The sequence below is a fragment of the Gadus morhua genome, chromosome 11 (genome assembly GCF_902167405.1).
Source record: "Gadus morhua chromosome 11, gadMor3.0, whole genome shotgun sequence".
NCBI classification, from domain to species: Eukaryota; Metazoa; Chordata; class Actinopteri; order Gadiformes; family Gadidae; genus Gadus; species Gadus morhua.
In genome coordinates this window covers 23,807,116-23,828,788 of record NC_044058.1, presented here as the reverse complement: position 1 = coordinate 23,828,788, position 21,673 = coordinate 23,807,116, and the positions used below count along the sequence as shown (strand labels likewise).

Here is a 21,673-nt window from a genome sequence, read left to right as displayed (position 1 = left end):
GAAGAAGCCATTTTGGGCTGGCGAATTGACGCCGCGGTGTAAACAACACACACACACAACGTTTTTGTGTCGCCTTGTCTTCCTCTAACGTGACTCTGGTTGGACATTACAGAATGCTTTCCGACATTGCTTCTATACGACCAAAACCTCATCGTCAGCCGACATTTGAACTGGCTGATGGGTAGACTTAGGTTAGGGTTGTTCCAGTAATTCAGCAAGTGTTTACTTGTTACTGGTTCCAGTAACTCAGACGTGTTTCACAAACGGGGAAGATATGTTGGGGAATTTCCGCGAGCGCCTTCACACGGTGCAGCAGGATTTAACGTCCGGGTAAGAAACTCAATCACTCCCATGTCTACGCCTTCCGTCAACAACTCGTTTGATTAAAGGAAGTCTGCAAAGGATGTTTAGACATACACGGTATGTCAGCTTAGAAACAGCCCGATTTATGATCCGTCACGTTATGTATGTTGATAGTACGCCGTGCTTCTGGGTCATCAATAGTGTATTTTGCTATAATATGCCTTGAGTAAACCCTACAGCTTATTTAACTGCTCTCAGGTGATGCTGGTCACATGCTGGATTCAGCACATGACTGTCTTGGGTTCCTGGGCTCTGCATGAAAAACGTTCAAAGTGATAAAACGTTACAAAAAAATCCGAATCTTATCAGGACACATGATAAATCACTTAATCTTGTATTGTGAGCAGTAAATTACATACTCGTTTATCAGATCCAAGATAATTGTTTTTGCTCTGTATTTTCTTTAATTATTCTGAAGAAGATTTAGTCCTCCTTTATTTATAATTGAACCACTCGCCTGTTTGAAACATTAAGGCAGTGTCTGATGGAAGGTGAAATAATCAACGTTGTCTTCACCCTCACTTTTTAAGAATCAAGACTTTGGGCGACAGGTCGAAAGACGTCAAGAGAAGACCCAGGTATGCCCGTTATGTATGTATGTATGTATGTATGTATGTATGTATGTATGTATGTATGTATGTATGTATGTATGTATGTATGTATGGGCATGCATGTATGTATGTATGGGCATGCATGTATGTAGATGTTTAGATAGATGCAGATGTTTAGATAGATGCAGATGTTTAGATAGATGCAGATGTTTAGATAGATAGATCTATAGATATATGTGCTCCTTTTGAGCGTTGTCATGGGCCAACAGAATATCTCAAATATGCCGTGATTAGCAGAAACAATATTTCACCCAGTCTTCTCTTATTTCTGTGTAAATACTTTATTTCTTTGTAAATGTCCTTAGATTCCAGGAGTTCCCTCCTCAGTTCATTGCTGGATTAGAGCTGCTGAACAGGTAATTGTTGAAGGACACTTTCACTTACTGTTGGATTGGATTTTTGAGAGAATACGGTGTCTCTTCAAATTTGCGTTACTGTGCCTAAAATAAATGGCGAACAAGACTTGAGGATGCAAAGCAGGCTTTGGACTATGAACAGAGAGAGTAACTAATGTATGACGTGTATTGTTGTATCATCATTTGGCTGTTAATGAGGCAGCTATTACGGCCTTCTAGTTTTATTATATTTTATAGGTTCCCAATCTGCTAGAGTGTTGGGATGTACCCCATTTGGCTTTCAGAGCAGCATAGATATGTCTGGTAATTGATAGGAAGAAATGTGTGATTTGGATTGACGTTATTAGTGACAGTATCTATTCAAAACGACAGTCTTGCCAACCATTGTTTCATCAATGAACATCTTGCTTTCAAATTAAACTGCAGCTTAAATATTATTACGTAATAAATGTGTGTCTTTGTGTAGGTATGAGGAGAACTGGGCAATCCTCCATAGAAGAACCAAGGACTGTGCTCAGAATGCAGAGGTTTGGGTTATTACTCTCTCTTATGGTCTCCTATGGTTGTGTAAAGATGTTCAAGGGTGTATACATTTTAAGCATACATTTTAAAGAACGGGTAATTTGCAAAACTAGATCTGGGTCCCAATTGGCCTGAGCCTTATTGTAATGTTATCCATCAGGTTGGTTGTTGTTTAAGCAATCCCAAGCTGGTTTCAAGTTCTGCTGAATTTTGCAAATTTTGCACCAATTTTTTGTTTCCCACATAATAATGTTATAATGTTGACCCTAAACAGACGAATGTGTGCTCTTGGTTTCCCCTTTTATTGGTTTATTGAAAGAAATCCTTGTGATCTCCTTTTTGAAGTGCATGCATTTCCCAGGATGCACATAAAGCCGTTAATACTACCGTGGTGGAGGTAAATTGGGGTAATGATCAGTATGCACCTCTCCCTGTCTCCCAGGCTCTGGATGGGGATGTGGTTATGCTGTCAGCTCACTGGGAGAGGAGGAGAACAGCAATGTCACAGATGCAGGAGCAGATCCAGGGTCTACCAGGCTTCGTTGACCAATTGGAGACGGCTTCAGGAAGGATAGGTAAGCTAAAGAAAGGCAGCCTGTTATTCATCACCTGCCCTTTGCAGGTGAGGCAATATTTTTTTTTCAATTTGAGGAATCAGAAAGAATGGACAAGCCTGTTTTCAAACACCTCAGTGAGTTTCTCATCAGAGTTTTGAAGTATTCAAAAGTGTGAGATATGAGGCCAATATTGAATAATTATCATGAAATATTAATATCTGTTACGTCCCCTGCTAGGGAAAGGGGTGGCGACATAAAACCAGATGTCTTTGGTTAACTTAAAGTTGTTTATTTAACCCGGATCTGGGGGTAATCAATTAAACACAAACAGAGGAGGCAAAACTACAAAAGGAAAAGGGCCATTGGGTGCTGTCCAAATCAAAGAAATTAATATAACCAAAGAAAAGTTCCCAAAATACACGAGAGGAGCAGCACCCCTGCGCCTAGTGTTTAACAAAGGTGTAACTGCGTGTCGGTTTTCGATAACTTCTAACAAACTTACCCTGGCCCAGTTCCCAGGTAGCTAACGAGAGCCTCAATCAAGTAACAAACAAGCATTCGAAGACCTAAATGGCAAGCTGCAAATCCGAGACAAGCTGCCGCGACTGTTGAGGTCGCCCGGCAGCAACCAATCACGTCCGGGGAAAGGCACATTAAAATTAACATAATGGCCATTTGTGACTTTTCTTCTGTCTACAGCACATTTAGAAGCAGACTTTGAAGAAATGGACAGCAGGCTTGCCTACCTTGACACCCTGTGCTCTCAATGTGACCAGCAGAGATTTAAACAACATCACATTAACCAGCTGGAGAAATATAAGAAAAATAAAAGGTACTGTCTTAATAAATAATTGATGTGAAAAGAGCAGTTCAATTAAGTTTTAAATTAAGTACAAAACATAATCTATAACAACTTCTGCCATGTGTTTGTTTTTCAACAGAAAAGAGCTGGAGGCCCTGAAAGGTGAGATGTCAATCATGAGTATTGCCACCTGCATACAAATGTGTACACATTTCTTTCTATTATTTATAATGGGTTATGGGTTAAAGCTTGAACCGAGCAGCAACATTTTGAACCGGCATGAGAGAAGTCTGGCAGCGTTGTGTCCGAAACCATCCGCTGGGACCGAACCAACGGGACTTTAACATTAAAATCATTCAAAGGGGATCCCTGCCCTGGGATCAAATAACAAATAAATAGGATATGAAACCGCTTGGAGTAATCGGAGTGGCTCCGCTTTTAGCTGTCCCGTTCTCCCGCTCCAACCCTAAGGCCCAGTGTAAACTAGGATGAAGGCCGTTGAGAGCGACCGCGTCAAACGGTTTCCCATGTCCTTCCAGAGGAGCTGGACTCGGACCACGCCCGGAAGGTGGCCGAGCTGGAGCAGGCGGCGCAGCTCAAGCTGAAGGAGCAGCAGAGGATCCACGAGGAGGCGTTCAAACACGACATGCAGCGCTACCTGTCGACGGGGTACCTGCAGCTCCAGGGTGAGGTTCGGACCCGAGCGCTCGCCCGGGGGAAAAGAGGAATCGCAATGCTCAAGTCACAGACTAGGCAACCGAGCCCATCGAGGTCGTGGTATTGTTGACACATTCTGCGCTTTTTGCATCCTTTTGCACAGAGGAGGTCAGCGGCGGCCAGGTTTGTGCTCTGGATCAGCTGCTGGTGACGGACACCTCGGACCTGGAGGCCCTCGACGACTTCCTCAACTCAAGCGCCAATGACGCCCACAGCAGTACATCCTCCCTGACCTCTGGTTAGCCCGCCCTCTTGTTGGTTCTGATGTCCGTGTTAGAGTGTTTCCCTGTTTTTTTTGTCCTGTGTGTGTTTCATGGTTCACAAGATGCTTCCCTTGCGTACCGTGAAGCATGGAGCAGGGTAGGCACGTCCCTCCCGGATGCTCTCCCGGATGACTTGAATTCACTCAAAGCAAAGACTTAAGCCACCTTTTTATGAGGATGTAATGTATTTAAGGAACTTAATGTTGCCGTAAATGCTATAGATAGGGCAAAATGTACACACCAATGCGTTTCTAAATGATTGTATTGATTATTTTCAGTAGTGTGTGATAGATAATTACACTACCCAGAAACCATGGCGGTCCTACAGGCTCCTGCTAGCTCAGTAGCTTCTGGTCTATTGAAGGTCATAGCGGCTAACTCCCTGCGCTAGCTCAGTAGCTTCTGGTCTATGGAAGGTCGTAGCGGCTCCTGCTAGCTCAGTAGCTTCTGGTCTATGGACGCTCGTGGCGGCTCACTCCAAGCGCTCCCTCTGTCCAGGTTTTTAATCAGACTGAGCATTTCTTTCAATACTTTCAATGCCCTTCACGGGATTGCCATCATTGATTGAATTAAATGTACACTAGGGGGCTCAAATTAAAGATATTATAATAATTACATAAGAGAAGAGGAGGATCATTTTGTATCATATTTATCGTGATATAATTAGCCTTTTCTGGTTGTTTTGCATCGATTTTCCAACGATAAATAAGGTGAATATTTTCTCCTTTCTGTCCTGACCTGTGAACATCGATGTAGTGGGGTCAGGCGCTCTAACTCTTCTTCCCTGGTTCTTATCAGGACCAGACGTTAATTCCTGGTCTTCAGAGTCTCTGAGGGCCTCCACCGGCCACGCCCATCCTGCCAATGAGCCGGATGAGGAGTCCAGGCTCAGCGAGGAGTTGGCCAGCGAGGGCAGCAGCGTCCCTCCGGTCCAATCGGACGAGGAGGACATCCCTCTGGTCCAATCAGACGAGGAGGACATTCAGGCAGACACATTGTTGGCCGTTCTGCCAGAGGATGGTTTGCCAAGGAGCTCTGATGAAAGTGACTCTGGTGGTGATCCAACCACTGGCTAGGGTACTGGAGACCCAAGCAACTTAAAGGTTTTTCCGTGTGTGGGTCTGCTGCCCGCTACAGACTGGAATCCCTCAAAGAGGAAAATCATGCTAGGCTGAAGGTACACTGAATTGAAAGCCTCTAAAGAAAACGCTTGCATCCTTAAGTGCAGTATAAATGAGAAAACACTGTTAACAAGCATTAACGTTTGTAGTTATTCTGTTTAGATGTGGCCATTTTGCAAGCATTTCAACATTTTGTCACTGAACGCCATATCAGTTGATTTCTGGTCTTGGAAATCTAAGCTAAATATTTTCCGTACCACCTGATATAGCTCTCTATCCAGAGCATGGGGGATATGGAGCTCTGCTTATCTGGAATGTATGGCTGTTTTATTATTAAATAACTCTATTCAATAACCCCTGATTCTGTGTGTGTGTTTGAGAGAGGTTCAGAAAATAAACTGCCGATAATATTTACGTTTATGTTGTAACCAGCTTGTGCTTGCCTAGTGCCAGCAGAAAATAGCTTTTTCTATTACCATAGAAAAACATATGGTCAGTTATCCACTCTCGGGATAAGCAAAGGATAATTACATAATCCACATATGTATAAAATGTCTTCCCATATGTATGCTGTAGCACCATTAAAAGCACATGACCAAAACGCTTTGCTTATCTACATTCCATTGCATAGGAGTATGGCTAGGTAAGGCCAACCAGTCTTCAAGGTTGGTGTTATTTGCACAATGCATTTTGATCGAAGTCATGAGTGTTTTATAAAAAATGACGTACATTTACCTTTCCTAACCTTTACTTTACTCCCAACATCCACAATAGCCTGGCTAGATTAGATGTTTATGACCTGTTCAATAAATGCAAATAACATTAACCAAACCAAACTGCTTGTGGTAGTGAAACACATCAATAAACAAAAGGGGAAAAAGTATTTCATTTCAAAGAAATTACCTTTATTTAATTACTTTGACTACTCGCCTACGCCTCATTTAGATAAAAAGTATTGCAGCAAAGTACAACAAAAGACATTTGCTTTTCTTGCTCATACTAGATCACTTTTAAAACAGATTGTGCAAGATGTGTTAATTTCAGACAGAGCTATCACCCAATTGCAATAATTTATTCACGGTGAGACATTTATTTTTGAAAAAAATGTTTTATATTTTAATCAAAGTACACATTTCTACTCTGTAATGTAAACACGGTTTGTGTGTCAATGTTGAGGCTTGAGATTTTTTCCTTTAGAAGGTATATTGTAAATTCCAATGACTAAAAGGTAAACATAACTAAACAGGCCAACTTGTACAAAGGACAATCAATGATGATGTACATATGGAGTCGAAAGTGGTTTGATTAGTATGATTCCTGTTGTTTAAATATGTTGCCCTAAAGGCAATAAACCAATGCATCACTTTTGAGTCAATAGTCAGTCTATCACTAATATAATTCTAACATAACTCTCCCTTTCCTCACTAGAATGCAGTTGCTTACAGGAATTCAATTGACCTGTAATAGCTGAGCTTGTTATATCGAATGTTCAAGTAGAATGTATGAAAGATCAAGTTAAAAGATTTCCGTAGAATGTTTTTTTGTATTAAATATTTTGTTTGAAATACTTATCTACATCCTTTCTATTTGACTCATGTGCCTTTCCCTTTCACATTCATTTTAATGTAAAAAATAATAAAAAGCTTGAGTCCAAACAGTGTGTTACATCAGATCAAGTTATGCCCAAAGAAATTGTTCTTTACACGTCAAATTGGTCTCAAATTGACTGGTCACCAGAAGAATACAGATAGTAGCTGCCATTGAACAAGAAAAAGTAGGATTGAGAACTGGCAAAACCAGTTTACATGCAATTCCATATTATCACTTACAAATCAGTGTTCACTATAATACCCCCAAAGGTACTAGGCAAAGGTGACATTGCCATGTCGTATAAAGCCTCATCCCACAAGGGATGTGTGGCAACACTACGGCTTCAGGTTCCTAGGGCTCGTTCTGGTCTTAGCGACAGAGGTAGAAGGCTTTATTGGCCCTTTGGAAGTGGTGTTAGGATTCCTGCCGTTTGGAGCAGTGCCCTTTGATAAGTTCTTACTGAGAGCATTGAATGACTCCTTAGAGGTCCCCCGGTTGGTATTGTCGAAGGGACAGTTGGCTGCACTTGTGAATTTGTTTGTGCTGTTGTGATTTGGCTTAGCACCCCTGGCAGAACAGTTTGTTCTTTCACCTGAATCTACACTGGTATACGTTAACGATGTATTTGCCGCATTGGCCTTGGCCACTGCCGCTCTGGTGACAGTCCTTGTAGGTGGTGCTGGTTTGGATGGGACTGAAGCTACATCGCCGTTGTCCTCTTCTGCGGAGCTATCGACGTGGCCTTGACACAACACAACCTCACTAGTGTCGCCGCAGCTCCTGTGATCTGCCTCGCACATCATTTTCCTGCTCCTCAATCTGTCCAGACTAGCGCAGCCCGGGGTCTGTTGTTCGCCCTCAACAAGACGACCGCTGACTTCCCGTCCATCTCTTCCTAACGGCTGTTGGCAGATGTCCTTCCCGTCCTCGCTGAAAAGACAGTCACCGTCCTTACCAATCTCCTCAGTGTCCCTGTCCACCCCGCTCTTACCTACGGTCCCCTGCGTCGACACCGTGTCTCCCACCGCCACGTCCTCCGCACACCTGATGCTGTCCTCCGCTGCTTCACGGGCTCCGACACCGCGGTCGAGCCTCGTCTCCCTTTTGGGAGCCTTGGGGTCAAACCCCAGCCTCTCTCGGAGGACCTCGGTGCCGCGTTGTATGCCATGCAACGTCATCTTGGAGCCTTTGTGTTGCTGTATCTGGCCGTTCCTCAGGTTCATGCAGTTGTTGCTTGGCATTGCAAATAGAGCGTTTAAAAGATTAAGACCGGTATCTGGTGGAAGGCCTCTCATTCTCCTGGACAGTCTCACGACCCCAGAATGCTCACTGACGCGTTTGTTTGGGTGCCTCATAGCTGAGCTATTAGCTGCTGGATTTGCATAAAGCATTCTGTTCGGGCCTGGTGTTTTGACTGGGGTCCTGGCAGAGTTCTCCCTTGAAGATTGGGAACATGCAAGGTTCCTGAGTTGGCAATGATGAACAGAGGCAATTCTGTGGTTGCAAGTGCCATGCTGGTTCTGAGGCATTCTGTGATTTGTGTATGTTTTTAGGTTTCTACGGGTAATGTGGTGTTTAATGCTCACATGGGGCCTTCTGGGCAAACTAGCTTTGCTCTCCCTAGAATAGGGTCCGGAACGTCTGCTGCTATTGGTCGATTTAGACTTGATTGGCGGCGCTTGTAGTACATAGGAAGTGTGTTGATCAGAGAGCCCAGTCACCATGGCAACCTATGACAGGAAGAGCAAAAATAAAGCACTTCAATTTCTATGTGCTCAGGTTAAGTGAAAACTGTTCCATGTTGGTCCAATGGAGCAATCTCAGCTTTCTGACCTTTCTTAGGACTTGTGGTTAAAAATACATTTCTGCAAAACTGCAATGGATACCTTTTGGTTAGTCTAAGAGTGGCCAAACAAAATATTCTCTCCAAACTGTGGTGGAGTGTGTTAGTAAAGTTTAGCAAGGTGAGTTTAGTGGTTGTATGACAGCAAAGATTGCTGATTGCAGCTTCAAGGAAGTTGTTCAACTTCTGATTGCAGTGTAGCCAATCAACATTAGAAAGGTCATCATCCTGCCATCAAACAACCCCCGTCCACCATGAATTGCTCTTAGCCTTACTGTGCGTTCACACGCTTGAGCGATAACTTTTAAAGCTGTAAAGCTGTAAATGAGAGTTGAAAACAGCTCAACTCTATGCAAATGAGCTAGTAGCGTTTCGGCTGTAAATGACCGCCAGCCAATCAGAATTTAGATGTCTCTCGCCGGCGTTGGTCCCAATAAACATACGTGAGAACTTTAGTTCCTAGTTTCTACCACACATTTGTTCCTTCATCATGGTGCATGAGAAAATAATATTTCGGACAGTGTTGCGTTTTGTGGTATTCTGCGATTTTGCATCTTTTACAGCTTTTGGTGTGAACGTACAGTTAGAGGCAACCCCGTTTTCTTTGTTAAAACGCCAAATTCAGATGGCCTCTCTACTTTGACTACGTAAGACCGGCCAGGTATAATCTTGTCCTGACGTACGGTTGTAATGTTGCAGTACCCCTCACCTGCAGAGAGAGCTGGCGAGGTCGCAGGACACGAACCGGCTCTCTCTTCCTCCTCCCCTCGACTCTCCCCCCTGCCCTCTTCTCTCTTCCACCGTTCCCCGTCGGCTTCCCTTCTCCTTTCCCCTCCCTCATCTTCCTTTCCCTTAGGCTCAGTTTCCTCGGAGCGAAGGAGGCGGCGGCGGCGGCGGCGTTGGAACACAGTCCGTATCTCCGCTTGCCGGCGGCCTCCGTGTCTCCGGCCCCCCGGAGGAGGAGGGCCGCCACCCCCAGCCTCCTCAGCGGCCTGGGGGCCATGCCGTGGCGGGCTGCGGATGGATAGGGAGGGAGGAACAGACTCAAGTTAGAAGGAGAGGTTTGAGGGTCGTCTTGAGTCACATCAAGCTGCAGATCTGGAACTGAAGTAAACTCGCGATCGACTCGGCTAAGGGTGGCATTCCTTGTTACCGGTACCATATACCTTAATCTCATACCAGGGTTTTCCACAGCACTTTACAGCTTAGGCGGCCGCCTAAGCAACACACGTCTGCTGCCCTAACTACGAAGTTTAATTGTAAATATTATACAAAATCCAACCTCATTCGCTCTCTGTGTTTAGATCAGGCTTCAGGGAAACAGTCTTACAGCTTGCATGAAATTATAAAAATAAATAAATAAATGGTCTCCCTGAACCCCACTACCTTAACTCACACATTTTCTGCGGGAAACCCTTAATATCATAATCTCTAGCATGATGCATAATCATTATAGTTTCAAAACAGGCACAATTATTTTTATTTCAGTGAATCTCTCTTATCAGAATAGAGAGAGATTCCAAAATGGTAAAAGGGCTATGTTACTATTGTTGAAATTTCTGGCAAGATTGAGATTTGTGCTCACTTCAGACAACAAGTTACCTTTTCTCCTGAAGGCTGTAGTCCTGCCTTTCTCCGTCGGCCGCCCTAGACTGCTGGGAAGACATGAAGTGACAGCGGATTCCTTTTTCCGGCAACTACCTAAGACGGCCATGCTGTTCGGCAATGCCACAGAACCTGTGGAGAAAGAGAAATACAATGCTAGAATCAAAGGTTAGTACTTAACTGTGTAGCAACTGCAGTAGTTGCCATCATTGCTGTAACACGGGGAATTGGTTAGCCTAGCGATTGCAAATGTAAATGTAAAGGTATGGGAGTTTAAATGGCATTGGCCTTTTCTAATGCAAAGTGTTTATTCAGATTAAGGCTGTAAATTACGTTTATTTCCATAGTAATTGTTTGTCTCAGTTGCTTGACTCAAGATGGAAATGCATATTTATGCAAAAGCGTACATAAAATAAACATAACAACAATCAGTCTATCTATAAAGTGCATCCAAAAGTTTTATTTTGTGTTGACTATAACTTGTAACTTAATAATAACTCTGTGTGTGTGTGTGTGCGTGTGCGTGTGTGTGTGTGTGCACACCTCTCAAACAAAGAAAAGAAAGAAAGTCTTCTGTTTTGGGACGGCGTCTCGTCAGGCAGCTGGAGGTGGAAGAGCTGTTGTTATGTGTGGAGGAAGGCGACACTAAAGGTCCTGGAGAACTGGGAGGAGAATGTGCAAACTTTCTCTGAGCCTGAAGCTTCGGCCTGCAGAAACACACACACACACACACACACACACACACACACACCCGCGCGTGCACACATGCACGCACACACACATACATATACACACACACATACACACCGGACACATGCGCCCATTCTAGTAGGACGCCTTAGTGTAATGTGTATAAGACCACATGAGTTCAGGTGGCAAATGTGAAGAATGGAATGGATATCAAATTGTAAGTTTGAAGATAGGTTGAAAGTGTTGTAGTTGGACAGGGTCCTTTCAAGAGCACTTGAGGAGCATCGCAGGTTTGCACAGGTCAGTACAGAGTTTAACAAGGTGTTTTTTGTTCTTCAATCCGACCCAAAGGATTTATCTCTACGGCAAGGAGGATTCCTATAACCTCGACACCTACTCAGGAAGCTTCCTTACGTACCTACTCAGGAAGCTTCCTTACGTACCTACTCAGGAAGCTTCCTTGTTAGATACTTCGTCGTAAAAGTGGTTCAAAGTGAGACAGCCTAACCAGGTAGCAGCACATCGACAAAAAAAAGCTGGTCGTTGGTCTATTGACTATGGGCAGTGATGTAAAAGTCACTCTGCTAGCTATTTTTTTTAGCCTTGCTAAAATGTGTAAAGTGAGGGAAACAAGACAACGGTAAAAGAAACGTTACATTGACAAATTCATTTATTATCTTACAGTCTTATGGGCCATCCTACTGCGACCTAGGAACAGAGACCGATGCTTCCTTGAAATGTAGGTACCTGGTTATGCTAGCTACTGAATCGGCCACTGCGCGGTGGTCATACACCGCCATGTTACCTACATCTGCCACTTGTTTCTGAGGCATTCTCGAAATAGAGACACAGCGGCACCATAGACGTATGTACACATCTGTAGAACAAAAGCAACAAATGTTTCGGAGCAGCTCACCTCTGGTTGGCCGGGTCATCTCTACCATGACCCATGTTGCCGTGACGATGCTGATGATAGGCCTGCAGGGTCAGTCCCTGTCTCTCATTGGTGGATAGCAGAGCTGGAACCTGTCTGGGAGCACCTTGTATGGAGAGAAAAAGTATGTTATGAATAATGTACTCTTAAATTTGAATGGCACGTCAATGATTTTTAAGATCAATAGCTCATTGCTAAATTCATGACCAATGCATTAATGAATGATCTAATCTGACTCTAAACCTATTTGTAGTTGATAACAGCTGATATAGTCGTGTAATACAGATAGAGTTTAATCATCATATATGTTCTCCAATCGGTAAAACATTTAATACTACATATACATCAAAACAATATGACTATACACAGCGAAATCCAACATGAATCTCTCTGTGAATGGTGGCGTTTACCATTGAGGCGGGCGGTAGGTGTGTGGGACCTCAGAATCCTGGTGGGGACCGTCTGCGTGGACGTGCTTTGCGCGACACGAGTGCCGTTCAGCCCTTCCTCGCATTTCGGGCGGGTGTCCTGCGGGGTCGGCGGAGCCGCGCGCTGTGGCTTGGACGTGTTCAAGAACGCGAGAAGGCTCTGTGCTCTGTGTGAGCGCAGTGTTCTGGGCTGAGCGACGGCAACGCCCGCTAGCGAGTGGCTGTTCTGTGGCGCGCCTGTCGCTGGTCTTCGACGTGCGAGCTTGGCTGCTGGCAGGACCTCGACGAGCATCTGTGCGGTTTGAAGGCCGTGGCGTTTGCCTTGGGGCGAACAGGTGTCCGGGGCAATCTGTGGCAGTGCTAGCTCCTCCTCGGGGTTTTCCAGCGCGTGTGTTTGCCAGCGACCCTGCTTTGGTTTTGGCCCATCTTGGGAGACAGGTGCCTTGTTTTTTGTGCGTGCGTGCGATCCTGGCTTCGGCCGCGGTGTCCTCTGCTGATCCTGTGCCGCGGCCCCGGGCCTCGGTCGGTGTGGCCCCTGGGTGCTTGGGCGCCTGGCGTCCCTGAACTCCTTCAGGGACAGGAAGAGAACCTTCTGGACCATGCGCTCCTCGCACCACGGCATCCCGTCGCTGACGTCCTGCGAGCACGCGCACACACGCACACACACACACACACACACACACCATATCCCGTTAAGTTAACCACTAAACTTGATATTGTATGACACAGGCTAAGACATAGTTAGGTTTTACTTTTAGGGATTTTACCGAGGATTGTACTCACATATCTCTTCCGAATGATTTTGCGTTTTGGCCTGTCTGTGTTCATCCTGCAGAGGGAGTGGCAACTTTCCCTCTATGCCAGGCCTCCACCACCTGTTCTCTGTCCACTGGACCCCAGTCCTGACTACAACAGCTCTGCTCCACAAAACAAAAGGAGGAATATGAAGAATTAAATAGGTACCTAAGGGAGCCCTATTGTTGAGGCATAGTCCTAATCGAGATCTACAAAATATTATAACACTGCAAATGTTGATGGGGAAAACATCACGTTGCACCGTTACAGCGAACAATGCAGCCGACTTCAGCTATGGAAATACGTATAGGCCGTCAACGGTCTACTTGTTAATCAAACAAAACGTTTGTTCATTCACAATAACCAAGGCAGGGCTATGGCGAATTGGTGAGGTACTTCAACGCCAATTTGTGCCTAGTGTATTATTTTCCCTTTCAGCGTTCATGTCACTGCATAGTCTACAACTCCCAGGCTATCACCATCGTGCCGTCGCCAGCATCACTGTCACCGTATCTACCAGGCTGTAGCGTTACACAATATGAATAGAAAGCTATCTCCGATTTAAAAAAATCTATTAATATCGGGCTGGACTCCCCTTTAAACACTCCCCTTTAAAATGGCACAAAATGTTTCGGACGAACTGTCGCTGTTCAGCGTCGGACCGCTGGCCCACATTGAAGGTACTGTAGCTAACGCAAAAAAGCTGATTATATTGAGGTACATACCTAGTGCGGGTCGATACAGTGTCACGTCATGATACAACCACATGCAGTACTGCTGGCTGTACGGGGTCTTTCATCGGTGTCTACTGCCACGCTGGTAGAACTGCTACATGGGCGCACTGGCCTACACTATCCCTGCAGGCGGAAGGATTCGTTCGGACCCGCTATGAAGGCCGACTGAGCGGTCACCGGACCGCACCACAACGACTCGCTTGATTCACACGACAGTCCAAAAGTGCCACGGAGCTGGCCGCATGGCTTCCTCAGCCAACCTGCTAGTGGTTCCCTTCCCTGCAGTGTCCCATGGTAGTTGGTGCTCGAGCGTGGCTGTTCAACTGAGCGTGTGTTTGTGAGCGTGTCTGAGTGTGCGTGTGTTTGCGTGTGCGCGCGCGCGCCTGTGGTTGTCGGCGTGCGGGTGGGTAGTGGCGATGAGGGGAGGCTGACTAGATGAAGGCATGAATTGGTAAATTAGTTGGCCACGGTTAACATTCTCTAAGGCTATCGGCAACAATTAAGAATGTATAGGCTGTATTTAGATGGCATATCATTTTTCAGGAGTAGGCTTATGAAATCCTATAAATAGATTTTTATCACCTGCAAATTAAACATTATTCCCTTCAACTGTCACTAACTTCAAACAGATTCTCTTTAGTCAACTCTATTCTTAATGAATTGAACAATTTACCTCTAAAACATATAATTAATCTTGCTTTAGATTAATTAATTATTTAAACTCCTACTTTACCTATCCCATGTTTATTTTGCATCTTTTCAATAGCATTCTTTTGACTTCATTAAATTGGCTTCATTCGGTAATTTCTTATCCGAAAATCCTCTTGACCTCCTTTTGTTATTGCAAGGGATTCATTCCATCTTATAATTTACCTTTCATTAATATCATTCATGATTAATCTGTTTAGTCAGTGTTAACAAATTGGGCCGTACCCCCTTTGCTTTCATTGGTTATGCAGGTGGAGGAACACAGTGTAGTGGCACTATGGTTCAATTATAGTTGCTCCTCTTGATACCATGCTGATCTGGCAGGTTCACATTATGTTTCCCTCTACAGATCAGTCTGTTCTTGTTGAAAGCCTCTCCCACAGTGATCTCTGACTGTGTTTTTGTTGTTTAGTGTTCATTCTCCCCCTGTCCACCAGATGTCCTTAGACTTTTCCAATCACCTCCTCCCCTTCAACTGTGCGTCTCTGCCGAAATCTTCTTTGCATACTCAGTGTACTGAAGTACACTAGTGAAAATCTTGTTTTGTTCGCTTTCAAAACACTCTTTTAGTGCAATTTTATTGTATCACCAGTGTGTTCGAAATATATACTTGCATATAGGCATTACAGTCCAGTTGATAATAGTGTAGAAGTGTATTTTTAAAACATATTTTGTTATCATACTCATTACTTTTATCCTAGCATGTCTTAGTAATATTTTTAAATCTTTCTGACAGTCTTTAATACTTTTAAAGTGTGCTATTATGTTAAAAGTATTTATAGTGAAGTTCTATCACATTTGAAGCATCATAAAAGCATGTATTTTAAGTCTATGGAATTATACTATAATGAAGAGTAGGCTTCTGTTTTTTATCCCTGCTTATACTACAGAATATACGTGTATTTTAAATACAACGCTGTTATACTGTAGGCACCAAAAATGTACCGCTACTTATACGGAGATCCACACACACACACACACACACACACACACACACACACACACACACACACACACACACACACACACACACACACACACACACACACACACACACACACACACACACACACACACACACACACACACACTGTGGGTGTGTTATACAATACTAAATTTCAGTCTTATCTCAGTAATGTCATAGATTACTATGTTGACGATCATCTATAGACATATTAGCACGTTTTAAAGTAAGAAAGTTGAGATTTTGCTGCCACTTTAATGAATGCTAATAACTCTGCAGGGTGTGTCATCCAATCAGAGGCGTCGTCAGCCCCTTTTTACTGGGGCACTTGCCCCAGTAAAAGTCTCCAGTGCCCCAGTAAAATTCCATTGATCATTATTAAATTCATCTGCAGAAGCGCCGCTCTCGCTATGGAATCGGCAGGATTCATCAAGTGCATCTCCTGCTGCCTCTGGAGTCTTCAGTCGAGCCTGCCTCTTACCAGCCAATCAAAAAACGAAAGGGGCTACATAAAAGCCAATCAGAAAATACCCCTTCTGTATCTGGGTAAGATTTAACGCAACAACCAATGAAAAAAATCAGTTATTTACGGATTCGTCCATGTGACTCTTCTGAATGTTTCAGTGGTAAAGTGTGTAAAGTATGACCAAGTGTTTCTTTCTGTTCAATAGTCTAGATAGAACTTTATCAATCCCCTGTAGGAGAAATTTGTTAATAAAACAATAATGGTAAAAAAAATAAGGAATCTCCCACTTCTGGCTTCCATGAAAGAGAACCATACTAATTCACACAATAGCGTTGATGCAAATCTAGCATTAAAGGTTAATTTAAGGAAGTTCTCTCCAGTCACGCTGAAACTAGTTTGCTAGTAGTAGCGCTTTAATTTGCAGCGTAAGAGAATTCTGAGAAATCTGAATGCTGACAAAATTCTCAGAATTCTGACACTGCAATTTATTTGCACGCTACGACTAGTGAACTACTTAAAAAAAAAAAAGTCGACACTGCGACCAGGCGACAAATGACTGGGGAGAACCTTCTTAAATGAACCTTTAATGCTGGATTTAATTATCAGAATTCGGATTTTATCCAAGTATTCTGACTTTATTATCAGAATGCTGAATTTTATCTCACAATTCAGAGTTAATTAGCCTATTCGATTTCTGTGATGAATAATCTACATTTGTACAGTCGATGTGCAGCACTTTAATTCCCGTCAACTTTGTTTTCTAACACCAGCATTTCCACAACTATGCTCATGTTCGTGACTGCTATACAAAACCATTTATAGTGCATCTATTTTTCTGCTGGGTAGTGATAGTCGCCCTAAATGCAGCTTTAATTTGGGCTCTGATTCTGAATAAATGCCGCTGCTGAACTGTGTGAATAAATAAAGGGAACTGAAATCTAAAGAAGACGTGTGGTTTTGATGTACCGTGAATTCCAGCTGAAAGTGGAACATTGCTGCCATCAGGGGAAATTAATGTAACCTAGGCATATTGTAAGTAGCTTTCAATTCCTTGTTTTTTTGTTGATCATGTTTCGTTGGAAACCACGGGAGCTGGAAACAGCCCAGAGTAAGTCATCTCCTTTTTTAACGTTACAACAAATTCACAACTTGTTTGACACAAACAATGACAACTTGATTGCTGTTAAAGAATGTTGCCCATATAATTAGCACCAGTTTTTCAATACTGAGCGTCTGTAGCCTGTAGTTTTATAGCACACACACACACACACACACACACACACACACACACACACACACACACACACACACACACACACACACACACACACACACACACACACACACACACACACACACACACACCATGTGTGCAAGCACACACGCGGAAAATGAATAATGAATGAAAAATTGTCTGTATTCAAAACTTGAAGTTTTAGTGGACAAAAACTTCCTTAACACAAAAAAGGAAATTATGGATATACAGGGTGTTTTTAACATACTGGATCCAACAATGTTCCCAACACTGACACAGATAATTCAGATCATTGCACTCACAATTCCTGTAAACAGTTGTAGTTGTGAGCGATCTTTCAGTGTGTCGAGAAGGCTCCACACCTGGCTTAGGTCCACCATGAGGCAAGGAAGGCTTCACCAACTTTCTCTTTTGTCCATTGAAAAGGAGCAACTATGCAAAGTGAGTCAAAGCCACGTTATTGACCGCTTTGCCACCATGAAGGCGCGGCGATACAGCTTAATAGCGAAAAAATTATCATTTAAAAAGGCTCTATGCAGTAGTGTATGGCCTTATTTAGTTTAATTTAAGAGCTTTGATGGTTCTATAACATTTTCCAGGTTGATTGGTGGCAATGAGCCACCTCACCTTAAGTCAGAAATTCTATTCGTTTTAAACCTTGTTTCTTGCCTTTTTAGTACATGTCGTTCTGGCAAAATTATGCTGTTTCCACACAGCTTCTAAATAAATATAGATGTGTAGACTTCTCCTGATAAAGAGGTGAAGGTCATAAAGAGACTTTTTGTTTATTTGTCAGTTACCTTATTTGTAAATCTTTGAGATGTGTATGTGTTTAAATAAATATAATTGTACGGTACTCATGAATCCATCTTTGCGTCTTTACCTTTACCAGTGCTTTAATATAGCCTACAGTATGACAGTGACAATGATTTTGAAGCTCGTACATAACCTTCTGTATCCATCTATTTCATATTGTGCACACGTAAAAAAAAAAATGTTGGCAGTTGGGGGCCTGTGCCCCAGTAAAACTCTAGGTCTAGCAACGCCCCTGCATCCAATGATGATAATTACAAGTGTAATCAAATATATATTTTCAAAGACTTAAAATGCAACTCTATTGAAGCACACCTTTTAAAGTAGTTCATTAAACATTATATACTGCATTAATAATAAAATATTTCAACATTGCAAGTAAACATATACTAAATCAGCACTCTATATATTTGAGATGAAGTTCATGCATTTGAAGTAATACACATTTTATCACATATTAATATTTGTAATTTATTGTTTCAAAAAGTACACTGGAAAATAAAGCTTATAAGTTCACTAAATTACCACAAAGTATTCGCTATAAATATACTTTTTAAAAGTACTATTAACAATACAGTAACAAATAAGGACACATTCTATAAGTTCACTGAATGACCAATTAATTTGGTATTTGAAGTTGAACTTAATCAAATTCTTTTAGAAGTACACTTTTTAAAACTAAATGTTAAATTTAAGTGACAAAAAATGTAATTGCTGGCTTCATTCAGTTTAAATATAATATTTAAATAATTCAGCACACAATATCTGTTCTTGTATAGAGCTCTGAAAAATATGCAGTATTATTAAATTAGGAAATGTCAATCATGTCAAATTGCTGCCATAATTAAAAGCATTAAGTAAATGTTACATTCATAACTCAAACGTTTACAGCTACCGTATACTTTTTACATATTTCCATAGGTCCAATGGCGTAGGTTTGGTCTGAGCTTTGGTGGAGACACCACCCACAGTACCGGAATTTAACCCTTTGTGTACCGCATATGGCCCTTTTTTTTCGTTTCCACCTGAATATCGGTGGGGACATTTCAGTCGTCATTTGACATTGGTGGGGACACGTCCCCTGGTCCCCACCCAAATCTACGCCCTTGCATAGGTATAATTGTAGTAGCTGGTTGCAACTCCTATTCTAGTTTTGGAGCAAATGAAGTTTCTTTTCTCCATGCAATCCCTAAGCTCCAGGTTGTTGTTGTTCTTGTTCCGGGTTCCACAATGTTTCCACTGGGGGGCGCAATGTGGGAGACCTTGGTACTCCATCTCCTCCCCATCGATCCACTTCCACTCGCCAGCAAGAAAACGAAGGCCTATCCAAACCTGACAGAGTGTTTGAAAGCAATTAATTAGAGAATATATTTCATAAACTAAAAAACAACCACAACAAGGACAATTTTAATATTAGATATTTAAAAATGTAAATACTTAGACTAAATACCATATATCTCCAAACCACCAAAAATAGGAAGTATAGCGAGGTAATAAATAAATAACATTTAATTTGCTTCATATCTCTGCTTTCAATGATCCCAATGTGCTTCACAGTCAGAGTAGAAGGATTAATTTGTGTTTATGTGTGTGTATTTTTCAGATCTCACAGGCTACAGACCTCAGTGGTCACAGCCTGCTGAACATGCAGGTTTGCGTATCTGTGGTCGTACGCTGAGCTGAGCAGGTCATACTTGAAATAATTGTTGTCAAGGTCCCGACAGTGCTGCAGGGCTTCCTCCCAGGTCTTGTTCTCTCTGACCGTGGTTAAGGGTTCATCGTAGCACACAAAAGGGTAGGCCTCATCACATCGATCAGCAAGCAAGCCATCTGTTCTCTCATCATATAGGCCACAGTCGGAGCTCGGCGGTGGGTGTTCCGGGAGCCACTCGTAGGAATCAGATGGCTCTCCAGTCCACCCCCAGGTTCCGTCCACGTCTCTGTGCAAGCCAACCCAACCATTTATTTTAAAGTCTTTGATATTCGCGCTATTAACGGTAGAAAGTTCCTCATTGCCGTGTTGACATAAATCATTAGCCTTCTCCCAGGGAACTATTTCTCTGTGAAAAACATTATTTGAAGAACAGTAAAAGTTCATCCTTCTGGAACAGAATTCAGTACGCATACATGTTTCCCCAACTTTTTCGGTTGTTAAGATTGCACAGTCCTCGCAGTCGATATCAATCCCGTCTTCGTTGTAACTGCAACAAACCAAGACAAGCAATGCACACACACACACACACGCACACACACACACACACACACGCACGCACGCACGCACGCACACACACACACACACACACACAACCCCCCCCCCCCACACACGCACACGCACGCACACACACACACACACACACACACACACACACACACACACACACACACACACACACACACACACACACACACACGATTGGTTCTTGCTCTGTAGCGCATTGATTTGAAACTGCTAAAAGGCAGAGGTGTCCCCGCGTTATGGAAAAATAAAGCTCACCCTTGGAACGTCATTAACCAATCAGGATCGTTATTTAACAATCAGGGTCCTGCATCACCCTATTCGGTGAGCAGGATTTATTTTGCAATAATGACTGTCTCTGTCTCTCCATTGACTATAGAGATGGATCCCTGGGCTGAGCTGCTATTCATAAACTACAGACCGTAGAATGCCGTCATTTACCAGATTGATCAGAGTCGAGAATCTCGAAAAGTACAAGATATGTTGCACGATATAATCAGAATACATTTTAAAGTTAGCAGTACCATGTGTATGGACGGAGTAATTAATATTCTTTGTAATCAGGACATTATTTATTTGACCATGGCTAGGTGTGCTGTCATGCTGATTTGACCACATTTAAATGTCTAGTTGACTACCCGTGGTGTAATGTAGGGCTATATTGGTTCCATTTTCCTCTATCAGACTAAGATGGAGGAACTCAGAAAAGACTGATGATCCAATGTAAATGTTCCTTCTTACCTTGTTTCCATCCAGCTCCATGGTCGACTGTGTGCAGGGTCTCTTTTTAAGCCAACCCATGCCTTAATAAAAATACCCAGAGAGCCTAGGGCACGCTGATCCTCGGGCAAAAAAGATATCAAATCAGTATATCTACTTTGGCAGTACCGACGGGATTCGTCCCAGTTCGTACTGTAATCAACGAGGTAGATCCATTTGTTCAATTTCAACTTCAAGCTAACGCAGGAAATTAACCAAACGAAGATTAGAAGTATGAAGGAGCTTGTCACTCCTGCCATGTCAGGATTTCAAATGCTTACATCCAGTAGCACTTGGAACTAGGCTATATGCTGTCGAATCGAAGACATGTGGGAAAATAGAAAAGTAAAGAAACCCTTAGGCATCAAGCAGGAGTTTGATTACCTGCCACCTACTATCCAGTCTAGTGTTTAGAGAGAGAGGCAAGAGAAGGTTGGGCAGAGCCACTATGGCAGCTTCAGCTTCTGACCAATCTCCAGCAGCAAGTCAGAATGGTGTGTCGAGCTCATAACCCCTGACCACTAAACGATGAGGGGACGTG

General features: G+C 43.0%; 2 protein-coding genes across 5 annotated transcripts; one reads left to right on the top strand and one right to left on the bottom strand.

Annotated features, from left to right (window-relative positions):
- dtnbp1a (dystrobrevin binding protein 1a) lies at positions 1 to 5,673 on the top strand. Of its 2 annotated transcripts, none has more exons than XM_030370625.1 (10): positions 1 to 420; positions 894 to 941; positions 1,280 to 1,330; positions 1,797 to 1,857; positions 2,295 to 2,427; positions 3,109 to 3,241; positions 3,351 to 3,373; positions 3,751 to 3,897; positions 4,032 to 4,166; positions 4,990 to 5,673. In XM_030370625.1, exons 1-10 carry the CDS (start codon positions 404 to 406, stop codon positions 5,265 to 5,267), a joined length of 1,026 nt encoding a protein of 341 aa, XP_030226485.1. In that variant the 5' UTR covers positions 1 to 403; the 3' UTR covers positions 5,268 to 5,673. The 2 variants fall into 2 exon arrangements, with proteins under 2 accessions (XP_030226485.1, XP_030226484.1); XM_030370624.1 differs by having other exon boundaries at positions 2 to 330.
- Positions 5,674 to 6,195: 522 nt separating this feature from the next.
- On the bottom strand, positions 6,196 to 14,312 carry LOC115554031 (protein Jumonji). Of its 3 annotated transcripts, none has more exons than XM_030370621.1 (8): positions 13,923 to 14,312; positions 13,186 to 13,319; positions 12,385 to 13,039; positions 11,957 to 12,080; positions 10,894 to 11,057; positions 10,348 to 10,482; positions 9,455 to 9,759; positions 6,196 to 8,632 (listed from the first exon to the last, which is right to left on the bottom strand). In XM_030370621.1, exons 2-8 carry the CDS (start codon positions 13,228 to 13,230, stop codon positions 7,238 to 7,240), a joined length of 2,823 nt encoding a protein of 940 aa, XP_030226481.1. In that variant the 5' UTR covers positions 13,231 to 13,319; positions 13,923 to 14,312; the 3' UTR covers positions 6,196 to 7,237. The 3 variants fall into 3 exon arrangements, with proteins under 3 accessions (XP_030226481.1, XP_030226482.1, XP_030226483.1); XM_030370622.1 differs by having other exon boundaries at positions 10,894 to 11,012; XM_030370623.1 differs by having other exon boundaries at positions 10,894 to 10,952.
- Between the last annotated feature and the right edge of the window lie 7,361 nt (positions 14,313 to 21,673).

Bases quoted from the DNA above. Each gene is read 5' to 3' on its own strand.
- LOC115554031 (XM_030370621.1), bottom strand. From the start codon at position 13,230: ATGAACACAGACAGGCCAAAACGCAAAATCATTCGGAAGAGATAT. The intron at 13,040-13,185 runs GTGAGTACAATC...GCGTGCTCGCAG, and splicing joins AAATCATTCGGAAGAGATAT to GACGTCAGCGACGGGATGCC. The intron at 11,058-11,956 runs GTGAGCTGCTCC...GTGTTTCTGCAG, and splicing joins GATGACCCGGCCAACCAGAG to GCCGAAGCTTCAGGCTCAGA.
- dtnbp1a (XM_030370624.1), top strand. From the start codon at position 275: ATGTTGGGGAATTTCCGCGAGCGCCTTCACACGGTGCAGCAGGATTTA. The intron at 1,858-2,294 runs GTTTGGGTTATT...CCTGTCTCCCAG, and splicing joins ACTGTGCTCAGAATGCAGAG to GCTCTGGATGGGGATGTGGT. The intron at 3,374-3,750 runs GTGAGATGTCAA...ATGTCCTTCCAG, and splicing joins AGAGCTGGAGGCCCTGAAAG to AGGAGCTGGACTCGGACCAC.